Here is a 26,297-nt window from a genome sequence, read left to right on the forward strand (position 1 = left end):
ATTATAAATCTACGTTTACAAATTAGAATATATATATATATATAGTATATCATGATATTCGTTCCTTGTAGATGCCCTTCCTCATGCATCCTCAATCAACCTCACTTATATTTGCCTTAGATCAGAATTACAAGTGCTCGTCCGACGGAATTCTATGGAATCTTATCGGACATCATCTCTTTGACCTATCCTCCGACTTCTCCTTTCCTTTCCTGCACTGTCGTTTACATTTCTAGGATTTTGAATAGGCCAACATTCTCACTAGCAAAGAGCTATTTTTCTTCTCATGTGGGCCTGAAGCCTTAAACTCCTTTTTTATTAATGAAATTTTAAGTGTTCCAAAAAAAATATGCAGTCATGAAGATATTTATTTTCATAATAAGCAGTATTAATATTTGTCTGCTATATTGATTTAGAAGAACATAGCTTAAGACGTTTTAACAATTAGAAAAAATGATGCCCTTTTTGCATTTTGGTTATAGAAGAAACTAATAAGAATTTATAATTAAAGCTTTTTGGAGCTTCACAACACGACCACGAGGATCCGAGAGAATTGTGGAGAAATTTCGTTAAGTTGTCTGTTCCGTACGCATGCAGCAAGGCCCTTTATATTTTCTTTAACTTGAAGGACAAAAAATACATAGAAATAACAAATTAAGAAATCAAATGATCGATGTTTAATATTTTTAAAAGCAGTGAAATTAGCAAGTTATAAACTTAACAAGCTAGAATTAATTATTATTAAAAGAAAAACAAATTATAAGAAACTGATATGAACTGGTAAAGTTGGACATTGTAACATTTTATCAACTAAACCTTTTATTTTATAAAAACAAAATCAACTGATCTTTTTCAAAAAAAAAACTAATCTTGTCAGGAATGTAACAACACAGAGACATTTCTGTAAGGAAAAGAAAAGAGTATAGAGGAATATTTATAAGAAAAACAACGGCTATTATATATAGGCCTTATAGAAGATTAGTAAATAAAAGTAATATGAGTTTGTATTGATGATTTTAGTAGAGTAATAGGTAAAAGGTCATGTTACAAAAAAGTATATTACGTTTAGGACGAATTAAAGTGGTTATATTAAATGTGGAATGGCCAAAAATATATGTTTTCTAAAGTTAAATTGGCAAAATCACTAAGGTTTTTCTTTTTAAACTTAAAATCATTAAGGTTAAAAAGAAATAAAGACTGATTTGGTCGCAAGTGTCTGTTTGTCCCAACTCCCATGGCCATAGGGTTTGACCTTTCACAAAAGTAAAACGCCAGTCGTGGGGAGGAGTCACATATCGAATCATTGGTTTACTTCAAGATCTTAATTTTCTTGTCACAATATTAATTTTCGTGATTCATACTTGTTATATTTAACCATTTCAAACACGTTACTTACCAGTCAACACGAGTGGTCTAGTTGACTTGTCGGGTTTCCGACAATTAATCAGAAAGCCTTTTTGGCCATACAATACAATTAACAAATCATTTTATACGAACGATGCATATTAAGTAGAGCTAATCAAGTTAATTAATAATTAATCTTTAAGGTAAATATGAGCTAGATATCTCACTCTTAAACTATTTTATCGGGGGAAAGAAAACTCTCTACTGATGTAAAATGTTGGAAAATCTCTAGATCATGTAAAATGTTGGAAACTCTTATCATAGTAAATATTTGTAGTGGCTATTGATTGTTGAAATTGTAGTGTACATATTTGAACGCTGATCTTCGATCCTCTTTCAGGTTGGAATTGTTTTTGATAGGTCAAGGGAGATTTTATCAATTTTATAATATTCTCAGAATCTGTTTTTACATCATATTCTTATAATATTTAATATGGATGTTAATAAACCCATTATCTTATAAGAAAAGTAAATGAAATAATGTGTGTAGAAGAAATACCATATATACTTCCAAAAACTACAGATCAGTAATCAAACTAGCACATGAATTCATCAACAGATAATTTCTTCGCACTAGGTCATCTCGGTATACATATCTACATTGAAGAAATAATTCTAGAACACTTATGACATCAGTTAGTGTTACGATAAGATGACAAAAAATAAAATATACTGACAAACTGGAGAATAATTAATTGGCAATTTTTTTTTGCTAAAATTAATTGGCAACTTCGTAAGCGATAACTAAGAAGACTGTCATAAATCGGGAGTCTAGGGCAACACGAATTTCATATTTAATATGCAACATATATAGACTACGTATAAGTTTTTTGAGCAACGGACTACTATACGCATGTAATTGCATGTCATCGTTTTCTTTTATTTTAGTATAAGTGATTTGTTATCACTTATCACTATGTGATATGCTTAAAACTTTAAAGGATACAGAAAATTGATGCTAATAAGACCATCTCCAATTGTAGAACTTTTGAAAATAAGCCAAAAAAATCTCCAACTCATAAACACACTTTGACCAAAAAAAAACTCATAAACACACCATTTTAACTTTCAACTTCTAGTCAAACACGAATAAATCTCATATTTTCGTTGACCAAGCCATTTTAATCTCATCAAAATTCAACCGTTTAACACCGTTAATTATATTTAACAGTTTACTTTTAATGAGGCCAAAATAGCTTGGTTAACAAAAATATGAGAATTTTTGGTTCTAAATTTAAAAGTTAACGATTAAAATTACTTACTTAAAATTATTTTAATTAATTTTTTTTTTCTTATAACAAAATTATAGATTTTCATATTGGGTTTCTACACAACAGCTGCTGAGATTTCTTTCACGTATTTTCCTCGTTCTTAATTAGTTGTAGGGTCTTCAACTCCATACATAAGTGATTGACCTTTAATTAACTTGTGAATTACGGTGGATGTCTGATTATGACTTTAATCATAAATCATTAAAATTATTTACTTAAACTATTTTAATTAAAAATTATTGTTTTTCTTTTTATATAACAAAACTATAGATTTTTATATCTGTTAGAGTGACTAACTTAATAAATCATGTTCAAATAAGCTTGGATATAATATTCTAAAACCCTAAGTTTAACGATTTATGATTAAAGTCATAATCAGACATCCACCGTAATTCACAGGCTAATTGAAGATCAATCACTTATGTATGGAGTTGAAGATCCTACGGCTAATTAAGACGAGAAAAAATACATGAAAGGAATCTTAGCAGCTGCTGTGTAGAAACCCGATAGGAGAATTTATAATTTTGTTATAAAAACAACAATTTTTAATTAAAATAGTTTTAAGTAAATAATTTTAATCCTTAACTTTTAAATTTAGAACAAAAAAATCTCATATTTTTGTTGACCAAGCCATTTTGACCTCATTAAAAGTCAACCGTTAAATATAACTAACGGTGTTAAACGGTTAAATTTTGACGAGATTGAAATGGCTTGATCAACGAAAGTATGAGATTTATTCGTGTTTGACTAGAAGTTAAGGGTTAAAATAGCGTGTTTATGAGTTGGAGATTTTTTTAGGTTATTTTCGAAATTTCAAGATTATTTTGTCAATTTTCCCGATTTATTAACTACAAAGTGCTAATTTGTTTTGCACCCTCTTCAAAACCACGTGATTTTGCACTTATCGTAGGTCAAGCCAAATTTAATGGATTACCTGTCACTAACAAGTTCAATGAATAATAGTATATACCCTCTATATTATACTTTCTTCTTCTAGGACTATATTGGTTTCCTGTGCATTTGACATTTTCCTAAGAACCGGGCCGGACTAGGTAGTGCAAATCGATGCGATTACAAAAATAATTAAAGCCGAGTAAATTTTCTTTGGTGTTATTTTTTTTTTTTGAGCAACTTCTTTGGTGTTATTCCAATGAGAAAATCCACCCTGAAGCGTACTTTTAAGTATTAAGCCATGTTAGTGGTTAAATCACATAGTGATTTTGGTTTACTGTGATAGATAACAAAGATTAAGTAGATAGAGAAGAAATGAGGAATAACTCATCGGGTGCAAACTGGTTATTCCTAATAGGAATACTACGAAAAAAATGATTATTTATAGAATAGAAAATATTGGAATGATGATAAAAATAAAATAAAAACGAAAATTATAAATAGAGATTCCACGCATTCCATACATTCTTTTATGAAGGTTTATAATTATGATGAATAAAAGGAATTTCTTTTACAAAGGGTTTATTCTTTTGTTTCGTTCCAAAAACAGGATAAGTAAAATTGTGTTTTGAAAATTTTCATGATAACTGGTATAACTAATTTATGGAATTCCATGGAATGGAATATGATCCATTCCAGATGATTTTATTCCAAAAGTTACATTCCAGTTGCAGCCATCGATCTGTATCGTTAGACTAGGTGGTGCAATCGTGCAAAGCCAGTTGCCTAATAAAAACGAATAGCTTTTGGTTCGAAACATTTCATAGCGTTAGAAAATCGAACACGTTTGTTTATGTTTAGTTTATAAACTAGTTCTTGAAGCTACAATCCTGCTCATAATTATCTGTATACTAGCTCCCCCATCGATCTCACCATAACATGTAAATTTAATTGTACATGAGATTATGATTAACCATCTTACTCTATATGCGCAGGACTCGGACTAAAAACGACAAAATAGATAGAACAATATGTCACAAATTATCTGAAACCTTCTGATTTTCTGAACATAAGTGATAGTAGCTGCACACCGACAGCCAGTTTTATTAGAAAATGCTCATAAGTTCCTCAAAGATATATATAATCCTTTTTGGCAATCTCTTGGGGCTAATAAATCATGGTTTCTGATTGCTATATGATTTTACACTATATTTTTGTGAAACTAACATTTCTGAAGAAAACTAATTAGAGTTGTATTACTTGTGTATTTAAAAAAAAGAAGAAGTTGCAAGAAAGTAGATTAACAAATTACTCTATCCGTTTCAAAATGTTATAGTATATTCTAGAATTTTTACACTTATTAAGAAAACACGTAAATTTTGATAATCAATGTATTGTTTTGTGTTTTTCTATTTTCTATGATTTTTATCCAATCAAAATTTAATAAACACAATTAATGTCATAAAATTTATAATTTATCATTATTACTTACATTGAAAATGTAAAATATAAACTTTTTTAGAAACAATTTTTTTTTCTAAAACATGGATCATTCTGGAATGGAATAATAAGTATCTATATCATACGTACTTCATTTCTTTCCGGTGAACATCTCATTTCGTTTTTTTATAAATGATAATTTTACTTAGTTCTGGATTTTCAAAGTAGTTAAGTTCAGATATTTATTTGATATTATCGTCGACATCCACTAATTTCCAACTATATTAATATAGATCACATCACGAGTACGCTGAACGCCTAAAAGGTTAATGTCGACAAATGTAAATAATAGCTAAAAACAACATAAATAAACATATAAAAATTAATAATATCCAAAACTTTCAAATGTTACTGAGAATCTAAACGGGTGGTGGTCCTGGTGGATGGAGCATCATAATTTGATTGGAGGAAATAAATATCAAAATAATATCCAAGGTCATGATCAAATAAAAAAGGAGTACATACAGCAATGATGTTATAGATATTTAATTTTCATCTTCTAGCAGTCGTCAAAATATCTCATTCTATGTGTTGGATTAACTAAAAAACAGTATATTGTGATTTCCTATTTTGTGTCACGAGACTCAAGATGATTAGATAAGCTTACACCGAATCACAATAGTAATGTTGATGATCAAATAAAGAAATGAAGATTTAAAACTTTCTTCTTCTTCTTTGTTATTATTACAAAACAAATCTTATCCATGTTTTAGAAAACATATATCCACAAAGATCGTACTTATCGGAGAAGCGTCATCAGAACAACTACGCGATCTACATGTTCATAAACAGGTTGGTCGTTGACATTCTGGATTACGTTTTACAGATACTAATCGTAACTGAAAACTCAAATGGCTAAGGATATGGATACAATTGTTTTGTAATATGACTTCCTACAAGTTACAGCTCATGAGTGGGCGATAACAAAAACAAATAAAAAACGGGCAAAAAAAAATCAACGTAGAATCCAACAGCTTTTAATAATAAGATTAATTATAAGGTTTAAAACTTAAAAAGTAGTACTAATTTTTATGATAATTCGGATCTGAAGATAATAATTATTATTACACGATCTACATGCCTTTTTTTTGCGTCACCGTCCAAATGTCGTAAAAGCACAACAACATATAGACAACCATTGTCTGTCATCACCACCAAACCAAAACTCTTTACGTCTTTATTCTTTTGCTCTGTTCTTGTCTAAACGTTTTGAGTTTCGCGTGCGAAGCAAACCCCCTCCACCCCCACGACGAAAGATTACAACTTTCAGGACGATTCAAAGAATTTTATTCGTCTTAAGACAAGGAAAGGTTTTGTTTTGCCTCGTCGCGCTTTTGATGGGTGCGAGTCACTCTGCTCTTCACAAGGACCACCTGTCTTCTCCGTCGCCCTATTGTTTAGGAGATCTCCCGGAGGATTGCGTGGCTCTGATAGTTGAGAATTTGGACCCCGTCGAGATCTGTAGACTCTCGAAGCTCAACAGGGCTTTCCGGGGAGCTTCGTGGGCCGATTTCGTCTGGGAGTCGAAGCTTCCTACGAACTACGAGGCTTTTCTCGAGAGAATCCTTGGTGGTTTCCCGGAAAACCTGCAGAAAAGAGATATCTACGCTTGTCTCTGCAGGGTTAACTCCTTCGATCAAGGCACCAAGGTTCGTCTCTTCTCTCTGTTTTGCCGAGAGAAAGTATTTAAAAACGAAGTGTATATTTGATATTTGTGTAGAAGGTATGGATGGATAAACGAAGCGGTGGTGTTTGTCTAAGCATCTCAGCTAAGGGATTATCAATCACAGGTATTGATGATCGTCGATACTGGACTCATATTCCCACTGATGAATCTCGGTTAGTTTTTTTTACATTATCTTGTTCTTGCTATATGTGTATATAAACCGTTTTATTTATTTATTGATTCTTCTTGTAGGTTTGCTTCTGTAGCGTACCTTCAACAAACCTGGTGGTTTGAAATCGACTGTGAGATTGATTTCCCTTTCCCAGCCGGAACCTACAGCATCTTCTTCAGGCTGCAGCTAGGACAGTCTGGCAAGTGGTTTGGTCGACGGGTCTGTAATACCGAACAAGTCCATGGTTGGGATATTAAACCGGTTCGGTTTCAGCTCTGGACTGAAGATGGTCAGTACTCCTCGTCTCAATGCGTGTTAACCGAGCGGGGAAGGTGGAGCCACTACCACGGTGGAGATTTCGTAGTCCGGGAGTCGAGAAGCTCCTCGTCGACGAAGATAAAGTTTTCGATGACGCAGATCGATTGTACGCATACCAAAGGCGGGTTGTCACTGGACTCTGTGATTGTATACCCGAGCTCGTGTAAAGACCGGTTGAACCGGTTTTAGTGTTTCAACCGGAGTTAGTGAGAGAGGTCAAAGCGTGGGTTTTTTTTTATGCGGTCTTTAAGCCTTTTGTAGATGTAGTTATCAACCTTTTTTAGAGAAATGGTTGATTTCAGAAGATTGTTTTAGTGGGCATTGTCAAAACAAAACAGTATGGTCTGGTCTCGTGTTAGACCCCTGCAAGCAAATGATCTACACTTGTGATATAATTATGATCAAATTATCACAAGTGTAGTTGTATAACTTGTCAAAATCGAAATAGTGTTCATACAATGTTACCCCAAATCCCGACTTGATAAAAATACAATCTATAACAAACAAAAAAAGAATTTTATCACAAGAGGTTTGTCTCCCAATACTATCGGTTACAATCCATTGATAGATATGATTTTTGCATGAAGAACCAAACCACCTTGGCAAAGCCAACGAGATGTTGGATCTGATAGTAAACCAATCAACAAACTAATTAACCGGTTTTCTACGGTCTAGAGATATATATACAAAAAAAAAAAAGAAAAAATGAGACAAACTCGTTTAATATCATCATCATCATCACGATTCAGGCTTTAAAGCTTCTTCTCTTTCCCCTAAAACATCGCTTTCTCGTCGAGAATTGCTCTCTAGGGTTTCGACCTTCCTTTGATTCCTCGGGATTCGATCCCCTTCCCTGATTTCGCCTCGATTCTCTCCATTGCGGGGGGTCCCACTCCCACATCACCCTTTCTGATCTCGGCTTTGTCTCGGGAGAAAAAAGGTCGCTTCTTTCCTGATTTCACGAGCTTTTAAGTTCGATTTGAGTGTAGCTCTTTCGATCTTATCTCTCTCTGTGTTGGAAGTTTCCTTAAGTCATTGATAGCTTCCTTTTGCTTTTATCACTGATTCGTTTGTTTGTGTAGGAGAAAAGACTGATCCTTTTTTAAATTCTTATATATGTAAGTGAACTTGTGATGTGTGGTTGCTATCTCTCTTTCGATGAGGAAGAAGCGGAAAGGCAGTAGCGAAGCTCATGGAGAAGGTTCGGAGGGTTTATCATTTGCAACACGATCGTCCAACTTCAGGTCCCACTTCTCACTTGAAGGCTACGCTAGACTCAAGAAGCGCTGCAAGGAGAATGAGGACGTCTCTGCTGGCTCCTTCAAGAGACGTCTAGCCGGCGTCGCTACTGCGCCTCCCTGCGGAGCCTCGTCTCTGGTTTCCTCGGGGAGAGGTTTGAAGAGGAAGATCGGGTGTATAGACGTTTCCACTCAGACCGGTAGGAAGAACAAGATCGACGATGATTATGTTTTCGGTCCTAACATCGGGAAAGGCAAGTTCGGGTCGGTTAGGATCTGTAGGTCGAAGAGTAAAGGGATTGACTTTGCTTGCAAAACTCTCAAAAAGGGGGAGGAGACTGTTCATAGGGAGGTTGAGATTATGCAGCATTTGTCTGGTTATCCCCGGGTTGTCACGCTGCACGCCGTGTACGAGGAGTCTGATTGTTTCCATCTCGTGATGGAGCTGTGTTCCGGGGGACGTTTGATTGATCAGATGGATAAGGAAGGTAGGTACTCTGAGCAGCGAGCTGCTAATATATTCAAGGACCTCATGCTGGTTATCAGTTATTGTCACGAGATGGGAGTTGTGCATAGAGATATCAAGCCTGAGAACATTCTACTAACATCTGCTGGGAAGATTCAGCTCGCTGATTTTGGCCTCGCCATGAGAATTGCAAAAGGTAATTGTATAGTTCCTTAATAATATATGTACCTTTGCTCTGTTACTTATCCACTTGTTACAGGTCAAACATTGTCTGGATTGGCAGGGAGTCCTGCTTATGTAGCACCTGAAGTTCTCTCTGAAAGTTATTCAGAGAAAGTTGACGTTTGGAGTGCGGGAGTCCTCTTATACGCTCTCTTGTCTGGTGTGCTCCCGTTTAAGGGAGACTCTTTGGATGCCATTTTCGAAGCAATCAAGAAAGTGAAGCTCGATTTCAACTCGGGAGTGTGGGAGTCCGTCTCCAAACCAGCTCGTGATCTATTGGCGAGAATGCTAACAAGGGACGAATCTGCTAGAATCACAGCAGATGAAGTGCGAAGTAAGCCTCTTTAATCTCTTTGCCATGTAAGTGTGATCTTTTGTTTGTCCTTTCCTTAGCTTTCCACTTGTGTGTTGTTTCAGGGCATCCATGGATACTCTTTTACACAGACCGGACACTCAAGACAATGAGTATTAAATCGAAGCACAAGGGTCTAGGAGGAACTTCTCCTCCCTGCCTTCTTCAGCTTCGCAATCCGATAAAGAATACTGACGTAAACAGAGGAAACAGAGAGAAGAAGACAACACATGATGATGATTCACCACCGACTGATTCATTCTCCAACACAGAGGAGGAGGAGGAAGAAGATGAAAGCGGTGTGGTCGATGTGCTTGTGGTTGCAATCTCCAACGTGAGGATCTCAGAACCAAAGAGAAGCAGACTCTGTAGTCCCACCACCAACAGCCCTATTGAGCAGCAACACTCTTCTAACTTGACCACGACTAATACACTCTGTCGAGCCTTCTGACGCTAAACCAGCTTCACACACTCACTCGTCCAAGTCTCTTTAAGTCACACGGGTTTGTCCCTGATATATGATGATCTTAGTTACTGTCATAAAATCATCGTAATAGCTCCTCTCTCTAATAGCTGGATTTGATCTGATTCTGTTTTTTTCCTTCTACATTTCTGACTTTGCTGTAGATATGTATCTTCCATGTAAATAGAATACGCTACAAGTGTTTGATCCTTTTCTGTCTCGTCATTTTCAACCGGGGCGACAAGGCCACTACTTACACGCAAATAACAAATTGTCTACAATGTTGTGGCATATGTATAACATTGTAATCCATGAGTTTTTTTTTTTGTGTTCAATCCCCTCGAGAATGCCTTTCATAGTGTAAAATGGATGTAAAGCTTAAAGTGATCACTGATATTAGTAAGACATTCCAAACTTGGATCAAACAATATATGATAATTAATACTCTCTCTGTTTCATTATAAGTGTCGTTTTATACTTGTGCACACGGATTAAGAAAGCATTTAATTTTGCATATTTTCAATATAAAAACATCATTACCGATACAATTCAACCAATAGAAAAATAGAATGGAGAATAAAGTTAATAAATTTTGCAATGAAACTCTAAAACGACACTTATTTTACAACGGAAAAAATTCTCTAAAACGACACTTAATATGTAACGGAGGGAGTATATTTTGTAGCATTAAATGTGTTTTATTTTCAAATTGACCAGATCAGCATATAGAGTATATAAAAAACTGAGAAAACTTTACGTATTAGTCATCATAGTCAACGACAAATCATGGTATAATATCGTATGGTGATATGATAATTAACAAAAAAAAAAAATTTATATATCCATGTATAATCCCGATTTGGAGATCATACCTATTTGTAAATCTAGCTGAATCCAGTATTACCATTATCAAAGTCCGATCAGTTTTGAGATGACCAGCTCTCGCGATTAGGAGATGCATGCAACATACTTCGAAGATAAACATGATTTACAATGTATAGTCTAACGAAAATGTGTACGCAAAATACTTGGATATTGGAGAAAGAAATAAACGAAAACGATGAAGTTCAGTTCTATTTTGTGGATTGATGATATTGATAAACTAATCATAAGAACTTTCTCCCAATGAAATTGCAAATTGTTAACAACAATAGTTTATTGCAACAACATTAGATGGAAACGTGAAACACATTGGACAATCTACAAAATTTGTTATTAAACATCATTTTCTTTATCATTTTAGGCTCTTTGTTTTGGATAGATGTTTTGTCAATTTACTTGTTTGTAACACAGTATATATCAAATCAATAAATCAGTTCTCCTTTAGATTTGAATACTTGATCGATACAAACCATTGCATGTTTTATATATTTTATTAGACATTAATTTAGAAAGAACGAAAAACAAATTAACGTAGGCTTTAGTTCTTGTTAGAGCACATATCTGAGCATGAATCTACACATACCGAAACTTTATCCGCGTGATCTGCACATAACAAAAGATATAGAAAATCCATAAAAAAGTTAATTAGACTCTTAATGATAAAAAGAAAAAGAAAAAAAACTTAAAACACTCCAAGACATCTACTTATTCACATGATTGAAGTGTATACCACAAGAATATAAATCTTACCCATATCTTCGACCGAAGAGGATGAAACACAACGACTGGTAGCACATCCGAGTTTGCAAAAATAATCAGTCTGGTCTATTTCTTGAAGATCTGGCTTAGAAGGATGTATACATTCCTTGAGACACGTGAAAGGACATGCCAATTTTTTAAATCCATCTGCAGTTGCACCACAAAGCAAAGTACAACCTTTGTAACATTCTTGAAAATTTATAGCCTCTGTCTCGACCAAAAGGCTCCCCATCATCACCACTAAAATCACCTTTATTTTGTTCTCCATATTTTCTTGTGGAGGACAAAGATCCTTTTTTTTAGAGAGAATATTAATATAAAAGTTGACTGAAAGTGTTTGTTGATTATGAATGTTGGTTTGTGTAACTGGTTACTAGGGTTTGTGTATATATAGGGACTGTGTAGTTTTGTGTTAATGATAGTCAACATTTTCATATTTGAGTAATAAATTAGTTTTGATATGCTCTGGTATAATGATATAGTAGATAACTAATCTTAGTTCATCCATTTAGAATATTGGGATTTCCCACGTTACACATATAATCTAGATATGGTTATAATCTATTTTTATGATATGAAGTTAGACTATATACAATAAAGGTGTTGAATAAGAGATTCAACAGTTGAATTATTACTATCAGAATGTTGAAAAATGAAATTTAATGATGTAGATTAATTGGTATTGAAAAATATTCAACATGTTGAATAAGAAAAAAAGTGGAGACCACTAACAACATATGTCATTTTCTGAGATTTTTTTGATATTCTTACATTCTTTTTATTATTTTAAACAAATATTTATATCATAAATTAAATAATTTTTTTATGCAAAAAATTATCATTTTAATTTTTTATCAATATAGACTAAGTTTATTTAATTTGATATAAAAATAATAATTATTAATTTATAAAATATAGTGTTGAATTTTATTAAGCGTAATCATTGTATTTGATAAAAATTAAATGTCTGTTGAATGATGAAATGGAAAAAAAAGGACGTAGTGTTAAAAGATGAGATGAATGGTGTTCAATCTTAAAACTAGTGTGGATGTCTAATATGAACCTTATGTGTACATATATTATTTTCACTTTACAGTTTTGAATGGACGTGTGGCTTTAATTGTATTGGATATGTCATGTGCGTACACATAGGTATGTGATGAGCCATGACTGATTATGTACTTTACTACCCATCCTCTCCTCGCTGAGTTAGGCTCTTTATCAGTGACTTGAGTTTTCAATTGATATATTTGTAAACAAAAATACCAGACCATATAATAAACTAATTATTTTATTTGAAAACTGAATCAATACAAACTATGTGTTCTTATCTTTTTATTTAAATATTAATTTGTATAGGAGTTAGTTTTTGCTGGAACACTTAATCGAACATGAATCAACACAAACAGCGACTTTAATTCTTTGAAAGAGTAGATGGAGATGGAGATGGAGACGGAGATGGAGACGGTGATGGAGACGGTAATGGAGATGGTGATGGTGATGGTGTGGTTGGATGAAGACAGGTTTTAAGACATATAAATGGACACTTGAGAAACGCTGGAAACTGGTGAGTATTTTTGCACTCTGCAAGACAAGATGGAAAACAGTGCATAAAAGAGATTTTCTCAGCCTCTCTTTGACCTAAAGAAGATTCTTGAGCCTTTGATTGATCTAAAAGGTTTCCAATCATCATAACTATCATTATTGTCACTAACATGGTCACTTTTCTGCTCTCCATTTTTTGAGGGGGGAATTAACTTTTTTAATAGATGAAATTGTTTGTTAGTTGTGAATGTTGATTGTGTTAATAAGGTTTATTTTATATAGGGATAAATTTTCATTTTGGGTAACATATACACAACCAACAAACAGATTACACTACCATGATGTGTAGATCTTCAATTGTACATTTACAATTTGGAGATCTTTATATTTATTTGTTTTCTGAAATCAAAATATATATTTTCCAAAATTAAGATATACATATTATTATTTTTTATTTAAATTGGAGGTATCCAAAACCTATGAAAAGATTCATACTAATTTTAAGGAGGAGGTACAGTCCACAAATGAATAGTTTTTCCGGTATTCAAAGAAGACTTAAAGCATTGTCATTTATCCCTGTAACCACATATGTATGTTTAATATTGTAGAGATTTCAAATTCAATTCGCTTATCTCACCAGAGTCCGCTTACTATTAAACTATTTATGTGTGGCTTGTAAAAAACTTTGTTTAATAAACACAGTTTACTTACATACATGCATGAATGTAATTTATTTGTTCTAGATATTGTGCATATGGTTTATTCAAATTAGAAATTCAATATTTAAAATATTACAAGATACAAATTCATTCATTCTGAAACAAATAAACATATCATTAATTTTTCCATAAATTTTATTACTTCATAGTTGTTAAAAAATCATGGTTTCATTATGTTTATCTATAGTAACTATATAATTAGATTGTGAAACCGTGAGAGAATTGGCCAAGGCTTGGCAATGAGTTAATCGAACCGAATTAATCAATCGAGTATTGAACGAAGTGTACCGATTGGTCTATTACAGGTAGAAACAAAAAAAGATGATCCTTCTTTTCGTGTGAGTGAACGAACAAAGAAGCGAATCCCGGCCCCACACGACACAAATCTGAAACAAGCTTCCTGGAGCGACTCGGTGGTGTGACTCAGTTTGAGTGAGTCAAGTATTCAATCAATCTGAACCGAACTGAATCGAAATTAGGTCACGTAATCAATGGATTCTCTGACCCCTATCTGAACTATCTAAAACACAAAGCGATACCCGAAATGCCCAGACCTATCTATGGTAATTTTATAACTAGATTATGGTGAAACGTGAAAGAATTGGCCAAGGCTTGGCTATGAGTTGATAGAACCGAATCTAACCGAATTGAATCCAATCGAGTATTGAGAAAATGTACCAATCGGTTTATTAGATGTAGAAAAAATTGATGCTTTCCGTGTGAGTTGGACTAATATGATCTGACTATTATTATATTCTTAGTGACTCATTATGTCAGATAAATCGTAATAGCTCTCTAGTAGTTGCACTAATATATGCACTAATATGATCTGTTTTTTTTTTCCTACATTTTCTGACTATCTTGTACAGATCTTCATGTAAATAGAATACACTACAAGTGTTTGATCCGATTTTTGTATCAGAATTGTCTAGTCATTTCGTTAACCGTGGCGACAACAATCAATGAGTTTCTTTCGTGTTCAATCTTGATCAGTGGTCACTTATATTTTCATAGTGCATATATATGTTCGAACAACTTTACTTTAGTAGTTAATAGTCATCATAGTCAACGACAAGTTATGGTATAATATCGTGTGGTGATACGATAATTAAAGGGAAATTATTTTATCCATGTATAATCCAATTTAGAGATTATACCTTTTGTAAATCTAGATGTATCCAGTGTTACTAAAGTCCGACCAGTTTGTGAGGTGAGCAGCTCTCGAAATTAGGAGATGCATGCAACACACTTAGAAGATAAGCATGATTTACAATGTTTAGTCTAACGAATATGTGTAGGCAAAATACTTGGATATTGGGAGAAAGAAATAAACGACACCGATGAAGTTCAGTTCCATTTTTTTCAGTTCCATTTTGTCGATTGATGACATTGATAAACTAATAATAAGAAATTTCTTCTAACGAAACTTCAAATAATTAACGACAATCGTTATTGCAACAACATTAGATGAAAACGTGAAACACATTGGACAATCTACAAAATTGTTATTAAACACCCTTTTATATCATATTTGACTCTTTGTTTCGGATCGATGTTTTGTCAATATACTTGTTTGTAACACAATATAGTATCAAATCAATAAATCATTCTCCTTTGGATTTGAATACCTAATCGATACAATCCATGTATATCTTTTTATTAGACACTAGCTAGTTTACAAAGAACGAAAACAAATTAATGTAGGATTTAGTTCTTGTTAGAGCACATATCTGAGCATGAATCCACACATACCGAAACTTTCTCTGCGTGATCTGCTTATAACAAAACAAAAATCCATAAGAAAGTTAATTAGGATAAAATTAACTCAAATGAATAAAAAATCTACTTAACATACTCAGATCCACATGATTAAAGCGTATACACAAGAATATAAAACTTACACTTATCTTCGATCGAGGAGGATGGAACACAACGACTGGTAGCACATCCAAGTTTGCAAAAATAATCAGTCTGGTCAGTTTCCTGAAGATCTGGCGGATGTATACAAATCGTGAGACATGTGAAAGGACATGTCAATGTGCTTAATCCGTTTGAACCACAAGTCGAAGTACACTCTTTGACACATTCTAGAAAATTCATAGCCTCTGTCTCGAACAAAAGGCTTCCCATTATCACCACTAAAATCGTGATTATTTTGGTCTCCATATTTTCTTGTGGATACAAAGATCTTTGTATAAAGAATATTATCAAAGCTGACTGAAAGTGTTCGTTAAGTCTGAATATTGGTTCGTGTAACTAGGTTACCAGGATTTGTATATATATCTATATAGGGAATGTGTTGTATCATTGTGTTAACTATTGTCAACATTTTCATATTTAGTAATAAATTAGTTTTGATATGCTATAGTATAATAATATTGTAGGTAATTAATCCTAGTCAATTCACTTAGAATATTGGGATTTCTGACGTTACACATTCTAGATATGGTTATAATCTATTTTTATGATACTATATGCATAAACATAACGTGTACATATTGTTTTCCATTTCCTTTTTTTGTAACCGAAATTGTTTTTAGTTAATCATAGGGTATACATATATATTTACCTTTTTAATAAAAAAATTTGATTATTTTGACCATTAGAGACTATACTATATTTATGACAAAAAGGCTAGGACTATCCTAATAAATTTCTCTATACAAATTTCTTCATTCTAAAATAAAGAAACAAATACTCAATTATCTTTTTTGTAAATTTTATGTTATCTCATCTGTTTTATTAAAATACCAGCATGACTAGTTGATAAATGTATGGTTCAATTATTTATAATTCATATTTTTAGTAATTAATTGACAATATTTATCATATATAAGATCCATATTAATTTTTCAACTATACCTAAATATAAAAGTTGAAATTTTCAAAAAAAGATAAAAAAGAAATATATTCACATTTTTGATTGCAGATCAGAATCTAATGATTGTTGTAAAATCATGGTTTATTATCTACCGTAACCGTAAGTGTACACACCATGGTTAATTTCCCTAATTGTTCTAAAATCATAGGTAGTTTTAAAATCATGGTTAATTTCTCTAATTAACTCAATCTCCTAAAATCATGATTAATTTCCTTAATTAAATCAATACCCTAATTGTACCGTAATTTCCCTAATTGTACCGTAATTGCTTTAAAATCATGATTAATTTCCCTAATTAAGTCAATATTCTAAATCCCACACCATAATACCTTTGTTGATAGTTATATACCTGTCTCATCATAGATAGTTTGCTAATTTCATCATGTTTTGGAGGTTTTAAGCCAATTGACTTACTAGATTAGGTGAAACGTCAAAGAACTGGTCAAGTCTGGGCTATGAGTTAATTGAACCGAACCGCACCGATCTGGATTCAATCGAGTATTGAGAAAGTATACCGATCGGTTTATTACATGTAGAGAGAAAAATTGATCCTTTCGTTTCGTGAAAGAAGTGAACAAAGGAAGCAAATCCTCGACCGGAGCGACTCGGTGGGTGTGACTCAGTCCGAGTGGAGTTTCAATCCCAGCAACGAGCGATGATATCATCGATGGACATGAATTCGATGGCTGCTTCGATCGGCGTATCGGTGGCCGTCCTTCGTTTCCTCCTCTGCTTCGTCGCCACGATCCCCGTCTCCTTCTTCTGGCGAATCGTCCCGAGTCGACTCGGCAAGCACCTCTACGCCGCCGCCTCGGGCGTTCTCCTCTCCTACCTCTCCTTCGGCTTCTCCTCCAATCTCCACTTCCTCGTCCCGATGACGATCGGATACGCTTCAATGGCCGTGTATCGACCAAAGTGTGGAATCATCACTTTCTTCCTCGGCTTCGCTTATCTCATCGCCTGGTAAAATGGTTTTGAATATTTTGATGCCTTAAATCAACAAAAGCTTCTTCCTTTAGCATGACCCTGATGATGCAATCTCGTGATTTTGTGTTAGTCATGTGTTTTACATGAGTGGTGATGCGTGGAAAGAAGGAGGCATTGACTCTACTGGTAATAAAGTTCCTTCCTTTTTTGGCTTTCGTATGGCTCTGCTTGATGAAAGTTGTGATTTTGATTCCCACATTTAGGAGCGTTGATGGTGTTAACGCTGAAAGTCATCTCCTGTGCGGTTAATTACAATGATGGGATGTTGAAGGAGGAAGGAGGTCTACGCGAAGCTCAGAAGAAGAACAGACTGATTGAGATGCCCTCTTTGATCGAGTACTTTGGTTACTGTCTCTGTTGCGGTAGTCATTTCGCTGGTCCCGTTTACGAAATGAAAGATTATCTCCAATGGACAGAGGGAAAAGGAGTAAGCCTTCTTCTTCTTCTTCTTTGTCTTGACTAACTCTCAAAGTTCTGAACTTTTGTGTTTGTCTATAGATTTGGGATACTTCGGAGAAAAGAAAGCAGCCATCACCTTATTTAGCCACACTCCGAGCTATCTTCCAAGCTGGGATCTGCATGGCTCTGTATCTCTATCTAGTACCTCAGTTCCCGTTGACTCGGTTCACTGAACCAGTGTACCAAGAATGGGGTTTTTTTAAGAAGTTTGGTTACCAGTACATGGCGGGACAAACGGCTCGCTGGAAGTATTACTTCATCTGGTCCATCTCAGAGGCTTCTATCATCATCTCTGGTTTGGGTTTCAGTGGCTGGACTGATGATGATGCTTCGCCGAAACCCAAATGGGACCGTGCCAAGAACGTTGACATCCTCGGTGTTGAGCTTGCTAAGAGCGCTGTTCAGATTCCCCTTGTGTGGAACATACAAGTCAGCACCTGGCTCCGTCACTGTAAGTGTATATATCAGAAGAGTGAACTTACATGAGAGACTACTACAACTATCCACTTATTTTTTTGCGTTGTTTTGACATACAGACGTGTATGAGAGACTTGTCAGGAGTGGGAAGAAGGCAGGTTTCTTCCAGTTACTAGCTACACAAACCGTTAGTGCGGTTTGGCATGTGAGTGCTTTCTTTCATATACTCCCTTTGTCAGTTGATTCCAATGATGTTAAGAAGAACTAACTAACAGCATCTAATCCGAGTTGCAGGGACTGTATCCTGGTTACATGATGTTCTTTGTTCAGTCAGCTTTGATGATCGCTGGCTCAAGAGGTTAGTTTCACTCTTTTTTTCTAGGTGGCATCTCTTCTTCTTCTTGATCTACTACATCTGTGTTCTCTGCAGTTATTTACCGATGGCAACAAGCTATCAGTCCGAAACTAGCAATGCTGAGAAGTATCATGGTGTTCATCAACTTTCTTTACACTGTTTTGGTTCTCAACTACTCAGCCGTCGGTTTCATGGTAATGCCACTAGCCTTTATTTTCTCTCTTCCGTCACACTTGTGGTTCACTCTAACGCCATTTTTTTTTAAAAAACGCGATCTCTCAGGTTTTAAGCTTGCACGAAACGCTCACTGCATACGGGAGCGTATATTACATTGGAACAATCATACCTGTTGCGTTGATTCTGCTCAGTTACGTTGTTCCTGCGAAACCCTCTCGACCAAAGCCACGTAAAGAAGAATAAATTGTTTCTCTTCTTATCTGTAACATTGAAAACAAACCGATCCGGTTCTTGTTTCTCTCTGGGCTTTTGATACATATTTTTATTCGTTTTATTTTTCATGTATTTGTGATGCTTATAAAATCTGGTTTTTAATAGTTCTTTATACTGATATAGGATCTGCAGTTATATATAGAATTTGAGTATAAATGTGTGAATAATGTAAAAACCTAGTTTGATGATTACTTATGGTGTGCGAGAAACTTTTGGCTTATTCATTTAGTTTGATATGGTAATGTACTATACGATCTGCTATACTCAAAGAGATGCCACATGTAAACATGGAAGACGTATTAGCAAACCGCAATTGTGTTTGACATGCCATTTTTCTTAGTATATACTGTATTATAGTTTTCATTTAACCACAATTCATTTGGTGCTGAATTCGAAAATTTACAATGCCAGACGGCAGACGCCATGAGAAAATAATTTGCAACCTACCCGTTTTCCTCAGAATCTAAAATTTTGATGTTGTTATATGTTAAACTCATCCTGGACTCTAATAAAGTATCTTACTTTTCAGCGACTTGGAATTTATTTAACATTACTGTTTGTATTGCCGATATACTGTATATCTGATGATCTCTTGATTAAGAGTAATGCAAAAAGACATGTTTAGTTTTATAAGGTTTCGTAAAATATTAATACACGGGATTGACATATAATTGGCTATAAGTGCATATTAAAAATGTTCACCAACTGCTTCAGACAAGAATTAGGAGATAGAGAGAGAGAGCTAGACTCGAGAAGGATTAATGAAGTACACGCGCATGGGACACTCACGAGACAGCTTGAAGCCTTAATTCTTTATTGGCCTACATGTCTTCTTGTCTGTAAAGCTTAGCACTTTATGCTATTGTTTATATATATATTTATTTCAACATTTTCTTGTGTATTATTACCCATATTAAACATTTAAGGTCATCGTCATCAAACTCGTCACTCATCATTGTACGTTACTATTTATTATTAAACCGAACTGGTTGTAATGAAAATAGCAAAAAACCACATTAGATATTAGTAAAGGATAAATAATAGACAAAAGTTTTCAAAATGTAATCCCAAGAGAGTTGTGAGTTTAAATTAGTTGGAACAGTCTGAATCAAGTGGTTAGGCATGTATATAAAAAAATGTATATCGGCGGGTTAGAAGCCTGCGAAACTACCAATTTTATGTTTGACTACAAACTTTATGTTAAATTTTTACTTGCTAAGTTTTTTTTTTTTTTTTTTTTTTTTTTTTTCTTTAACTTTTAATTTCCGATACCATTTCTGAAAGTAGAGTTTTTACAACATTTAAACAACAAGATATAACTTTAGAAATGCATAATCATGAAACACAGTTGAAGCAATCTTTCTTTTCTTGATGCCTTATCTTTGAAACCTATCAAACCAGATGCATAGATAGGTCTGAGATCGATTCCTTGTTGAATGTAAGGACCTTTTACTTGCTAAGTTGATTTTCATTACAATACAAAATTCGGATTTAGTCATGCAAACTATCAATAAAACGATGATACGTTTAAATATACATTTTTAATCTAACTATAACTTTTTTTGAGCAACTGTATATATATTTTTGAGCAACTATATATATTTATGGAGTAGTACTGATATAGTGGTGGAATTTCGAATAGTGAAAAATCCATATACATCAACTCATAGATCGAGGTTAGGCTTTACTTTGAATTCTTCGTTGGTCACTACTATAGACTTCTATGACATGATGATATTAATACTCATGGATCAGCATGGATTTTAACTAACGTTTTACTATAAAACTATAAAATAAACCACAAATAAATAGGTTTATATTTCACATTAGCTGAAATTTACATTAAAGTATTTTGAGTGATAAAATAAAGGGTAAATCAATTGGCACATGTTATGCGTAATTTGTAACATCGTACTTAGGAATAGTTCCCACGGAAATCCCACGTGTTACTCACATCTAATTTACTTAATATGGAAAAGTGTCACGTGTTCCATATCAACAAAACAGATATAGAAATAATATCTTCTTTTTTGAGAAATTTTTGTCCAACGTGCTGGACCCAACTTCCAGATTCTTATAATAAAAAATAATAAGCAAAATTATTCTGTTTGATCAAAGATTCCAAGAATGTTTTAAACCACACTAATCTCTTAAGGGCAGCCCATCTCTTAAATCAAGGGGCAGCCGTACCTATTCGGCACATAGTTTATGTGGATTTAAACGGACCTTAAAACTTGTATTTTTCTTTTATGAGATTTTCACTCTATTAAATGGCAACCAACTAGATTAACCAGTTTACATTTTTACCAAAAGAAAAACCTAGATTAACCAGGCGAGTGTTTTTAATCTATTTATTTTAATTTTTTTAATAACAATCTATTTATTTTTAATTATATATTTCATCCGCCATTTACTACCATTTTTAATATTTCTAGATTACCAGCTTGAGCCTATATACTGCATTTATACCGAGAAATATTATATGTAACTTTTTATAATATATTCACAAACTAGAGTTATATTTGTTATAGCTATAGAAAAAACTATATTTAAACAAATATTTATTTATCTTATTAACAGAATTAACAGAAAAATAAATGTCTCCTTTTTAGGATTAAGGAATAAGGACTACTGCTTTTGCCTATTATTATACTAACGGAAACTTTTAATAAATTGATATTGGCGTATATAATCTACAAATACTAAAAATACAGCAAAACTAAGGTTGAGAGAAACGTTTATACTAAAATTAGTAAAATATCCTAAATGATTTAGTAGGTTTTACTAGATTAGATTCTAAAACTTCAAAATATATCGTATTGTCGTACTAGTAACGGTATTTTTGATGTAAACCATACATAATTTTCATTTTATAAATTATAGAATCAGAAAAATCAGATTAGGTATTTCTTAATTAAGTAAGAGGGTCCCAGACCGATATGGTTATAATGGGTTCAAGCTAACACTTAACAGGCTGTTAACGGTGTGTTACGCGCGTAGAGATCGCACTATGTGGGTCCCATCACCGTAGCCTATATATTCCCCCTCTTCTCTGCTTCATAACTCCCAACCGAAAAACAAAACAGAGCATAACTTACACAAAACAAAACAAAACAAAACAAAAAAAGCTTTTTATTCGAACAATCTTCAAACTATTTGTACCTTATCCTTACAAGAATCGAAACTTACATCTGTTCTTACAGTATCCATATCCAGTGAGATAGTTTGGTTTTTAACAGTATTTTCACTTTCTAGAAGTTAAGGCGGAGTTATTTTTTTTTCTTCTTTTTCTAATGGATAATAACGATGAGATAATGCTGGCGGAGATGACGCCGAAGAGGCGTGCGGGAAGGAGAGTGTTCAAGGAGACACGTCACCCAGTTTACAGAGGAATACGGCGGAGGAACGGCGACAAATGGGTCTGCGAAGTCCGAGAGCCGATTCACCAACGCCGCATTTGGCTCGGGACCTATCCCACGGCCGATATGGCGGCGCGAGCTCACGACGTGGCGGCTCTTGCTCTGCGCGGGAGATCCGCGTGTTTGAATTTCGCCGACTCCGCATGGCGGCTACCGGCGCCGGAATCAACCGATCCCGATGTCATCAGGAGAGTCGCGGCGGAAGCGGCGGAGATGTTCAGGCCAACGGAATACGATAGTGGAATTACGGTTCTGCCCTCTTACGGCGATGAGGTGGACATGGGTTTCGGTTCTGGTTCGGGATCGGAGGAGAGGAATTTGTATGGATATGTGGAACAGGGAGAGGAAGAAGTTTCGACGACGATGATGAGGCTCGCGACGGAGCCGTTGATGTCGCCGCCGCGATCGTACATGGAAGGCATGACTTCTAGTTCTTACATGGAAGAAGAGATGTCTTACCAAGATATGTCACTGTGGAGTTACAACTACTAAGCGGGACGTATACGCATATATTTAAATATATGTTTGTCGTATTTGAGTGTGTACATGTACAATAGACCGGTAGTGTGTGGAATGAATTGTAAGATTTTCGTAAGTATTAGATTCCTCTGCCTGTGTTACAAGGTTATATATTGTTCTTTATGAGGTTTTATAAAGTGGTTGGGATTTATGAATCTATGTACAAAGTATAGGTCCAATAAGAAATTAAGCTAAAACTTATTGAGATGCTTAAATTCGACCACCAGATCTTCTTTTTTTCTTTTGAACATTAAACCAGCCCAATCTACTTGTGATTAAAATTATTATTGGAGATTGTCAGATTGACCATCGAGTCACATAATGTTTTGACTTCGAAATATATCTATTTTTTCCGAACGACCACTAAAAAGATCGTGGGCCTGATTGGCAAAACCATCCAGTCACATAATGTTTTGACTTTGAAATACTGTATATCTATTCTTTTCGAACAACAACTGGCCTGATTGGTAAAAGCTGTGACTCTAATTGTTTTTGTTATAGAATTAAAGTTATTATTTTTCTGTAGTTCTAGATTTTATTTATGTAGAATTACTGTAAGATTTAATTTGTAGTTTTTCTTATAAAGCATGATTGGTATAAACAAGTGTATACTAATATTATATACATATAATTAAAAATTTATAAAAATATAATTATTTTAAATTTTGCTGAATAAATAACTAATAATAATTGTAAAGTTTCCATAAAGTAGATTAAACATCTTTATCGTCAGGATTGCTATTCTTGTTATATATATAGTGTGTGTGTGCTTATGAGGGTGAAAACGTTGTTATTAGGATTTTTGTTATTTATCATATTCTTTAATAAATGCTAAATGAAATATTATCCTTTTTCTGAAAAACCCATAAAACTAGCCTGTAGTTATTTGGCTTGTAAATCACTTCTACAGACATTTCTTTCCAAAATTGCTGTGAACAGATTGATTTAAATAAAGTTCGATTACTTTATATAAATACAGATTTAATTAGTGCTGTAGAGCAACAACCCAACAACCATTCTAGTTTGCCTTTGTATAGATACATGATAATGTCTCAAGCTCATTATCAAAGACCAAGAAAATATTATTAAAGAAACAAGAATCATGTGATTTTCTGTTTTTGAAATGCATACACTCTAATGTTATCGTATTTGAGTGTCAGTGTGTACATGTGCAATAGACCAGTAGTGTGTGAGCTGAATTATAAGATATTCCTAGTACTGGATCCTCTGATTGAGTTCGAAGGTTCCGTGACGGATTGTATTACTCTTTAAAGGTTTTACAAAAATAGTTGGGCTTTATGAATCCATGCACAAAGTATAGCCCAATTAAAAATTCGGCAATTCAATTTGAAACACTAACGGTTAATACCAAATGTAAAGAAATTGTTTGGGTTGTCATTATTTCAGTATAGTTGGCTAACTTGGCTTTTTTAGTTTTGGTGGCAATGCGTTCATGCAATAATCAAAACCAATAGTTAGTGTATTTAATACGAATAAATATATACCAAAGAACCAATCGTTCAGCGTCTGTAGTCCAACGGTTAGGATAATTGCCTTCCAAGCAATAGACCCGGGTTCGACTCCCGGCAGACGCAATTTTTTTACCTAATAATCTAGCAAGCATCTTTTGAAAGAAATCAAAATCACACTCTATTTCCTAGAGATTTCCAGTCGTTTTTTTTACAGCTGAGCCCAGTTCCTTGAAAACATTCTACTACAAAACAAAGACAATACATAACCAAAATAAGATGTATACAGAGAATAAGTATATTCTCATATCATATGAGTCTTCTTCGATTTGTTCTAGCAGACGAGTGACAATCTAGCTAGGGATGGAGCCGTGGGAATATGCGTGCAAGATGCCCATATAAGCCCAAGTGTAGAGTTGGAAGTTCGATGGTTACGATGGAGAAAACAGAGGAAGTTTCATCGGTGCCATTGCTGCATCGCAGCGGATGAGAAGCGAGGGTTTGAATCTCTAAAGCTTTGCAGTTTGTTCCTGAGTTGATGATCAATGATTGAGAAAATGGTGTTCACCGATCTGAAAGTGTTGGAGTGCAATCTGCTATTTCTCTCATTCCATATCCAGTAAAGAGTCGATTGCCATACAAGAAGAGTAAGCAACCTTTTTGATTTCTGCGATTTATGTTTTGACAGTCCTTTCATCTGAGCGATAGTTTGATTCCAGTCCGGCGAAGGCATGAGTCTGACACCGGGAGACACAGAGATGGTTCTTTCTAGATTACTAAATGGGCTGGCCCCACCAAAACACTTAGGTTATGGCCTGTAAACATTTTTTGTTATTTTTTAAATTAAATGAATGCCAAGTTACAAAACAAAAAAGAAAAAGATGCCCATATAATTATTTTTCAGCTCTTTCACAGAGTAGATTTTGGTGATTCAATCCATATCTTCCAGCGGAAACACCGGTAAAGAAGTTGATACAAATGCAAACCAATATATAGAACCATAAAATCAGCTGAACATAATTCATTTTCCACTTAAGGTTAGTTCTTGTGAAGCAAGTACAAACATATTTAAAATACTCGTCACTAAATAAGACCACAAAAAAAAAGTGAACGTCTGCATATTCAATTGACTGTCAAAATTATTTAAAATGATGATCAGTAATGCAATTTCCCTCTCATTTAAATCGAAACTATGCTCATTATTTCCACAATATACCGGGCTGCAACCAACGGTCTATTAATGCGCGTCGGTCATTAAAACATCTCATAAATAGATCTTACAATTTTTTTTTTTGATCAAAAATAGTTCTTACAAATTTATATATGCAGATTAATTACTTTATTCATGCCCAAGAGAGACAGGTTGAGTGTCACAATTTCTGTAGTGCATTTCCTATAAGTTTTATCGGTGCATTTAGTTTCTTCTCCCATGATACTACATGACATCTACGTTGCATTTTCTTTAGATTGTTA

The 26,297-nt window shown here is 34.1% G+C and overlaps 5 protein-coding genes and 1 non-coding gene across 10 annotated transcripts; 5 read left to right on the forward strand and 1 right to left on the reverse strand.

Annotated features, from left to right (window-relative positions):
• The first annotated feature begins 6,202 nt into the window (after window positions 1-6,202).
• LOC108838193 (F-box protein PP2-A12-like) lies at window positions 6,203-7,681 on the forward strand. The gene is made up of 3 exons (XM_018611154.2): window positions 6,203-6,715; window positions 6,787-6,905; window positions 6,985-7,681. Exons 1-3 carry the CDS (start codon window positions 6,404-6,406, stop codon window positions 7,409-7,411), a joined length of 858 nt encoding a protein of 285 aa, XP_018466656.1. The 5' UTR covers window positions 6,203-6,403; the 3' UTR covers window positions 7,412-7,681.
• Window positions 7,682-7,986: 305 nt separating this feature from the next.
• On the forward strand, window positions 7,987-10,172 carry LOC108838192 (serine/threonine-protein kinase PEPKR2-like). 5 transcript variants are annotated; one of them, XM_057007008.1, is made up of 4 exons: window positions 7,987-8,162; window positions 8,305-9,122; window positions 9,186-9,482; window positions 9,566-10,172. In XM_057007008.1, exons 2-4 carry the CDS (start codon window positions 8,381-8,383, stop codon window positions 9,949-9,951), a joined length of 1,425 nt encoding a protein of 474 aa, XP_056862988.1. In that variant the 5' UTR covers window positions 7,987-8,162; window positions 8,305-8,380; the 3' UTR covers window positions 9,952-10,172. The 5 variants fall into 5 exon arrangements, 4 of the variants coding, with proteins under 4 accessions (XP_056862988.1, XP_056862985.1, XP_056862994.1 ...); XR_008944249.1 differs by having other exon boundaries at window positions 8,005-9,122; window positions 9,566-10,050; window positions 10,128-10,172; XM_057007012.1 differs by having other exon boundaries at window positions 8,008-8,162; window positions 8,346-9,122.
• A 1,211-nt stretch (window positions 10,173-11,383) lies between these two features.
• On the reverse strand, window positions 11,384-11,872 carry LOC130510594 (thionin-like protein 2). The gene is made up of 2 exons (XM_057007055.1): window positions 11,596-11,872; window positions 11,384-11,448 (listed from the first exon to the last, which is right to left on the reverse strand). The coding sequence occupies exons 1-2, from the start codon at window positions 11,870-11,872 to the stop codon at window positions 11,384-11,386; spliced, it is 342 nt and encodes a 113-aa protein (XP_056863035.1).
• A 5,437-nt stretch (window positions 11,873-17,309) lies between these two features.
• LOC130510572 (lysophospholipid acyltransferase 1-like) lies at window positions 17,310-19,521 on the forward strand. Its single transcript, XM_057007019.1, has 8 exons — window positions 17,310-17,712; window positions 17,807-17,862; window positions 17,940-18,163; window positions 18,235-18,646; window positions 18,732-18,817; window positions 18,907-18,970; window positions 19,043-19,161; window positions 19,250-19,521. Exons 1-8 carry the CDS (start codon window positions 17,405-17,407, stop codon window positions 19,385-19,387), a joined length of 1,407 nt encoding a protein of 468 aa, XP_056862999.1. The 5' UTR covers window positions 17,310-17,404; the 3' UTR covers window positions 19,388-19,521.
• A 3,111-nt stretch (window positions 19,522-22,632) lies between these two features.
• On the forward strand, window positions 22,633-23,356 carry LOC108841263 (dehydration-responsive element-binding protein 1F-like). Its single transcript, XM_018614041.2, has one exon. The coding sequence runs from the start codon at window positions 22,711-22,713 to the stop codon at window positions 23,326-23,328; it is 618 nt and encodes a 205-aa protein (XP_018469543.1). The 5' UTR covers window positions 22,633-22,710; the 3' UTR covers window positions 23,329-23,356.
• Window positions 23,357-24,878: 1,522 nt separating this feature from the next.
• TRNAG-UCC (transfer RNA glycine (anticodon UCC)) lies at window positions 24,879-24,950 on the forward strand. Its single transcript has one exon. It is a non-coding gene; the product is annotated as a tRNA-Gly (tRNA).
• The last annotated feature ends 1,347 nt before the right edge of the window (window positions 24,951-26,297 follow it).

The sequence above is a fragment of the Raphanus sativus genome, chromosome 1, assembly GCF_000801105.2.
Source record: "Raphanus sativus cultivar WK10039 chromosome 1, ASM80110v3, whole genome shotgun sequence".
Lineage (NCBI taxonomy): Eukaryota > Viridiplantae > Streptophyta > Magnoliopsida > Brassicales > Brassicaceae > Raphanus > Raphanus sativus.

Bases quoted from the DNA above. Each gene is read 5' to 3' on its own strand.
- LOC108838193 (XM_018611154.2), top strand. From the start codon at position 6,404: ATGGGTGCGAGTCACTCTGCTCTTCACAAGGACCACCTGTCTTCTCCG. The intron at 6,716-6,786 runs GTTCGTCTCTTC...ATATTTGTGTAG, and splicing joins CCTTCGATCAAGGCACCAAG to AAGGTATGGATGGATAAACG. The intron at 6,906-6,984 runs GTTAGTTTTTTT...TTCTTCTTGTAG, and splicing joins ATTCCCACTGATGAATCTCG to GTTTGCTTCTGTAGCGTACC.
- LOC108838192 (XM_057007008.1), top strand. From the start codon at position 8,381: ATGAGGAAGAAGCGGAAAGGCAGTAGCGAAGCTCATGGAGAAGGTTCG. The intron at 9,123-9,185 runs GTAATTGTATAG...CACTTGTTACAG, and splicing joins CGCCATGAGAATTGCAAAAG to GTCAAACATTGTCTGGATTG. The intron at 9,483-9,565 runs GTAAGCCTCTTT...GTGTTGTTTCAG, and splicing joins CACAGCAGATGAAGTGCGAA to GGCATCCATGGATACTCTTT.
- LOC130510594 (XM_057007055.1), bottom strand. From the start codon at position 11,872: ATGGAGAACAAAATAAAGGTGATTTTAGTGGTGATGATGGGGAGCCTT. The intron at 11,449-11,595 runs GTAAGATTTATA...TGTTATGTGCAG, and splicing joins CTCTTCGGTCGAAGATATGG to ATCACGCGGATAAAGTTTCG.
- LOC130510572 (XM_057007019.1), top strand. From the start codon at position 17,405: ATGATATCATCGATGGACATGAATTCGATGGCTGCTTCGATCGGCGTA. The intron at 18,164-18,234 runs GTAAGCCTTCTT...GTTTGTCTATAG, and splicing joins AATGGACAGAGGGAAAAGGA to ATTTGGGATACTTCGGAGAA. The intron at 18,971-19,042 runs GTTAGTTTCACT...TGTTCTCTGCAG, and splicing joins GATGATCGCTGGCTCAAGAG to TTATTTACCGATGGCAACAA.
- LOC108841263 (XM_018614041.2), top strand. From the start codon at position 22,711: ATGGATAATAACGATGAGATAATGCTGGCGGAGATGACGCCGAAGAGG.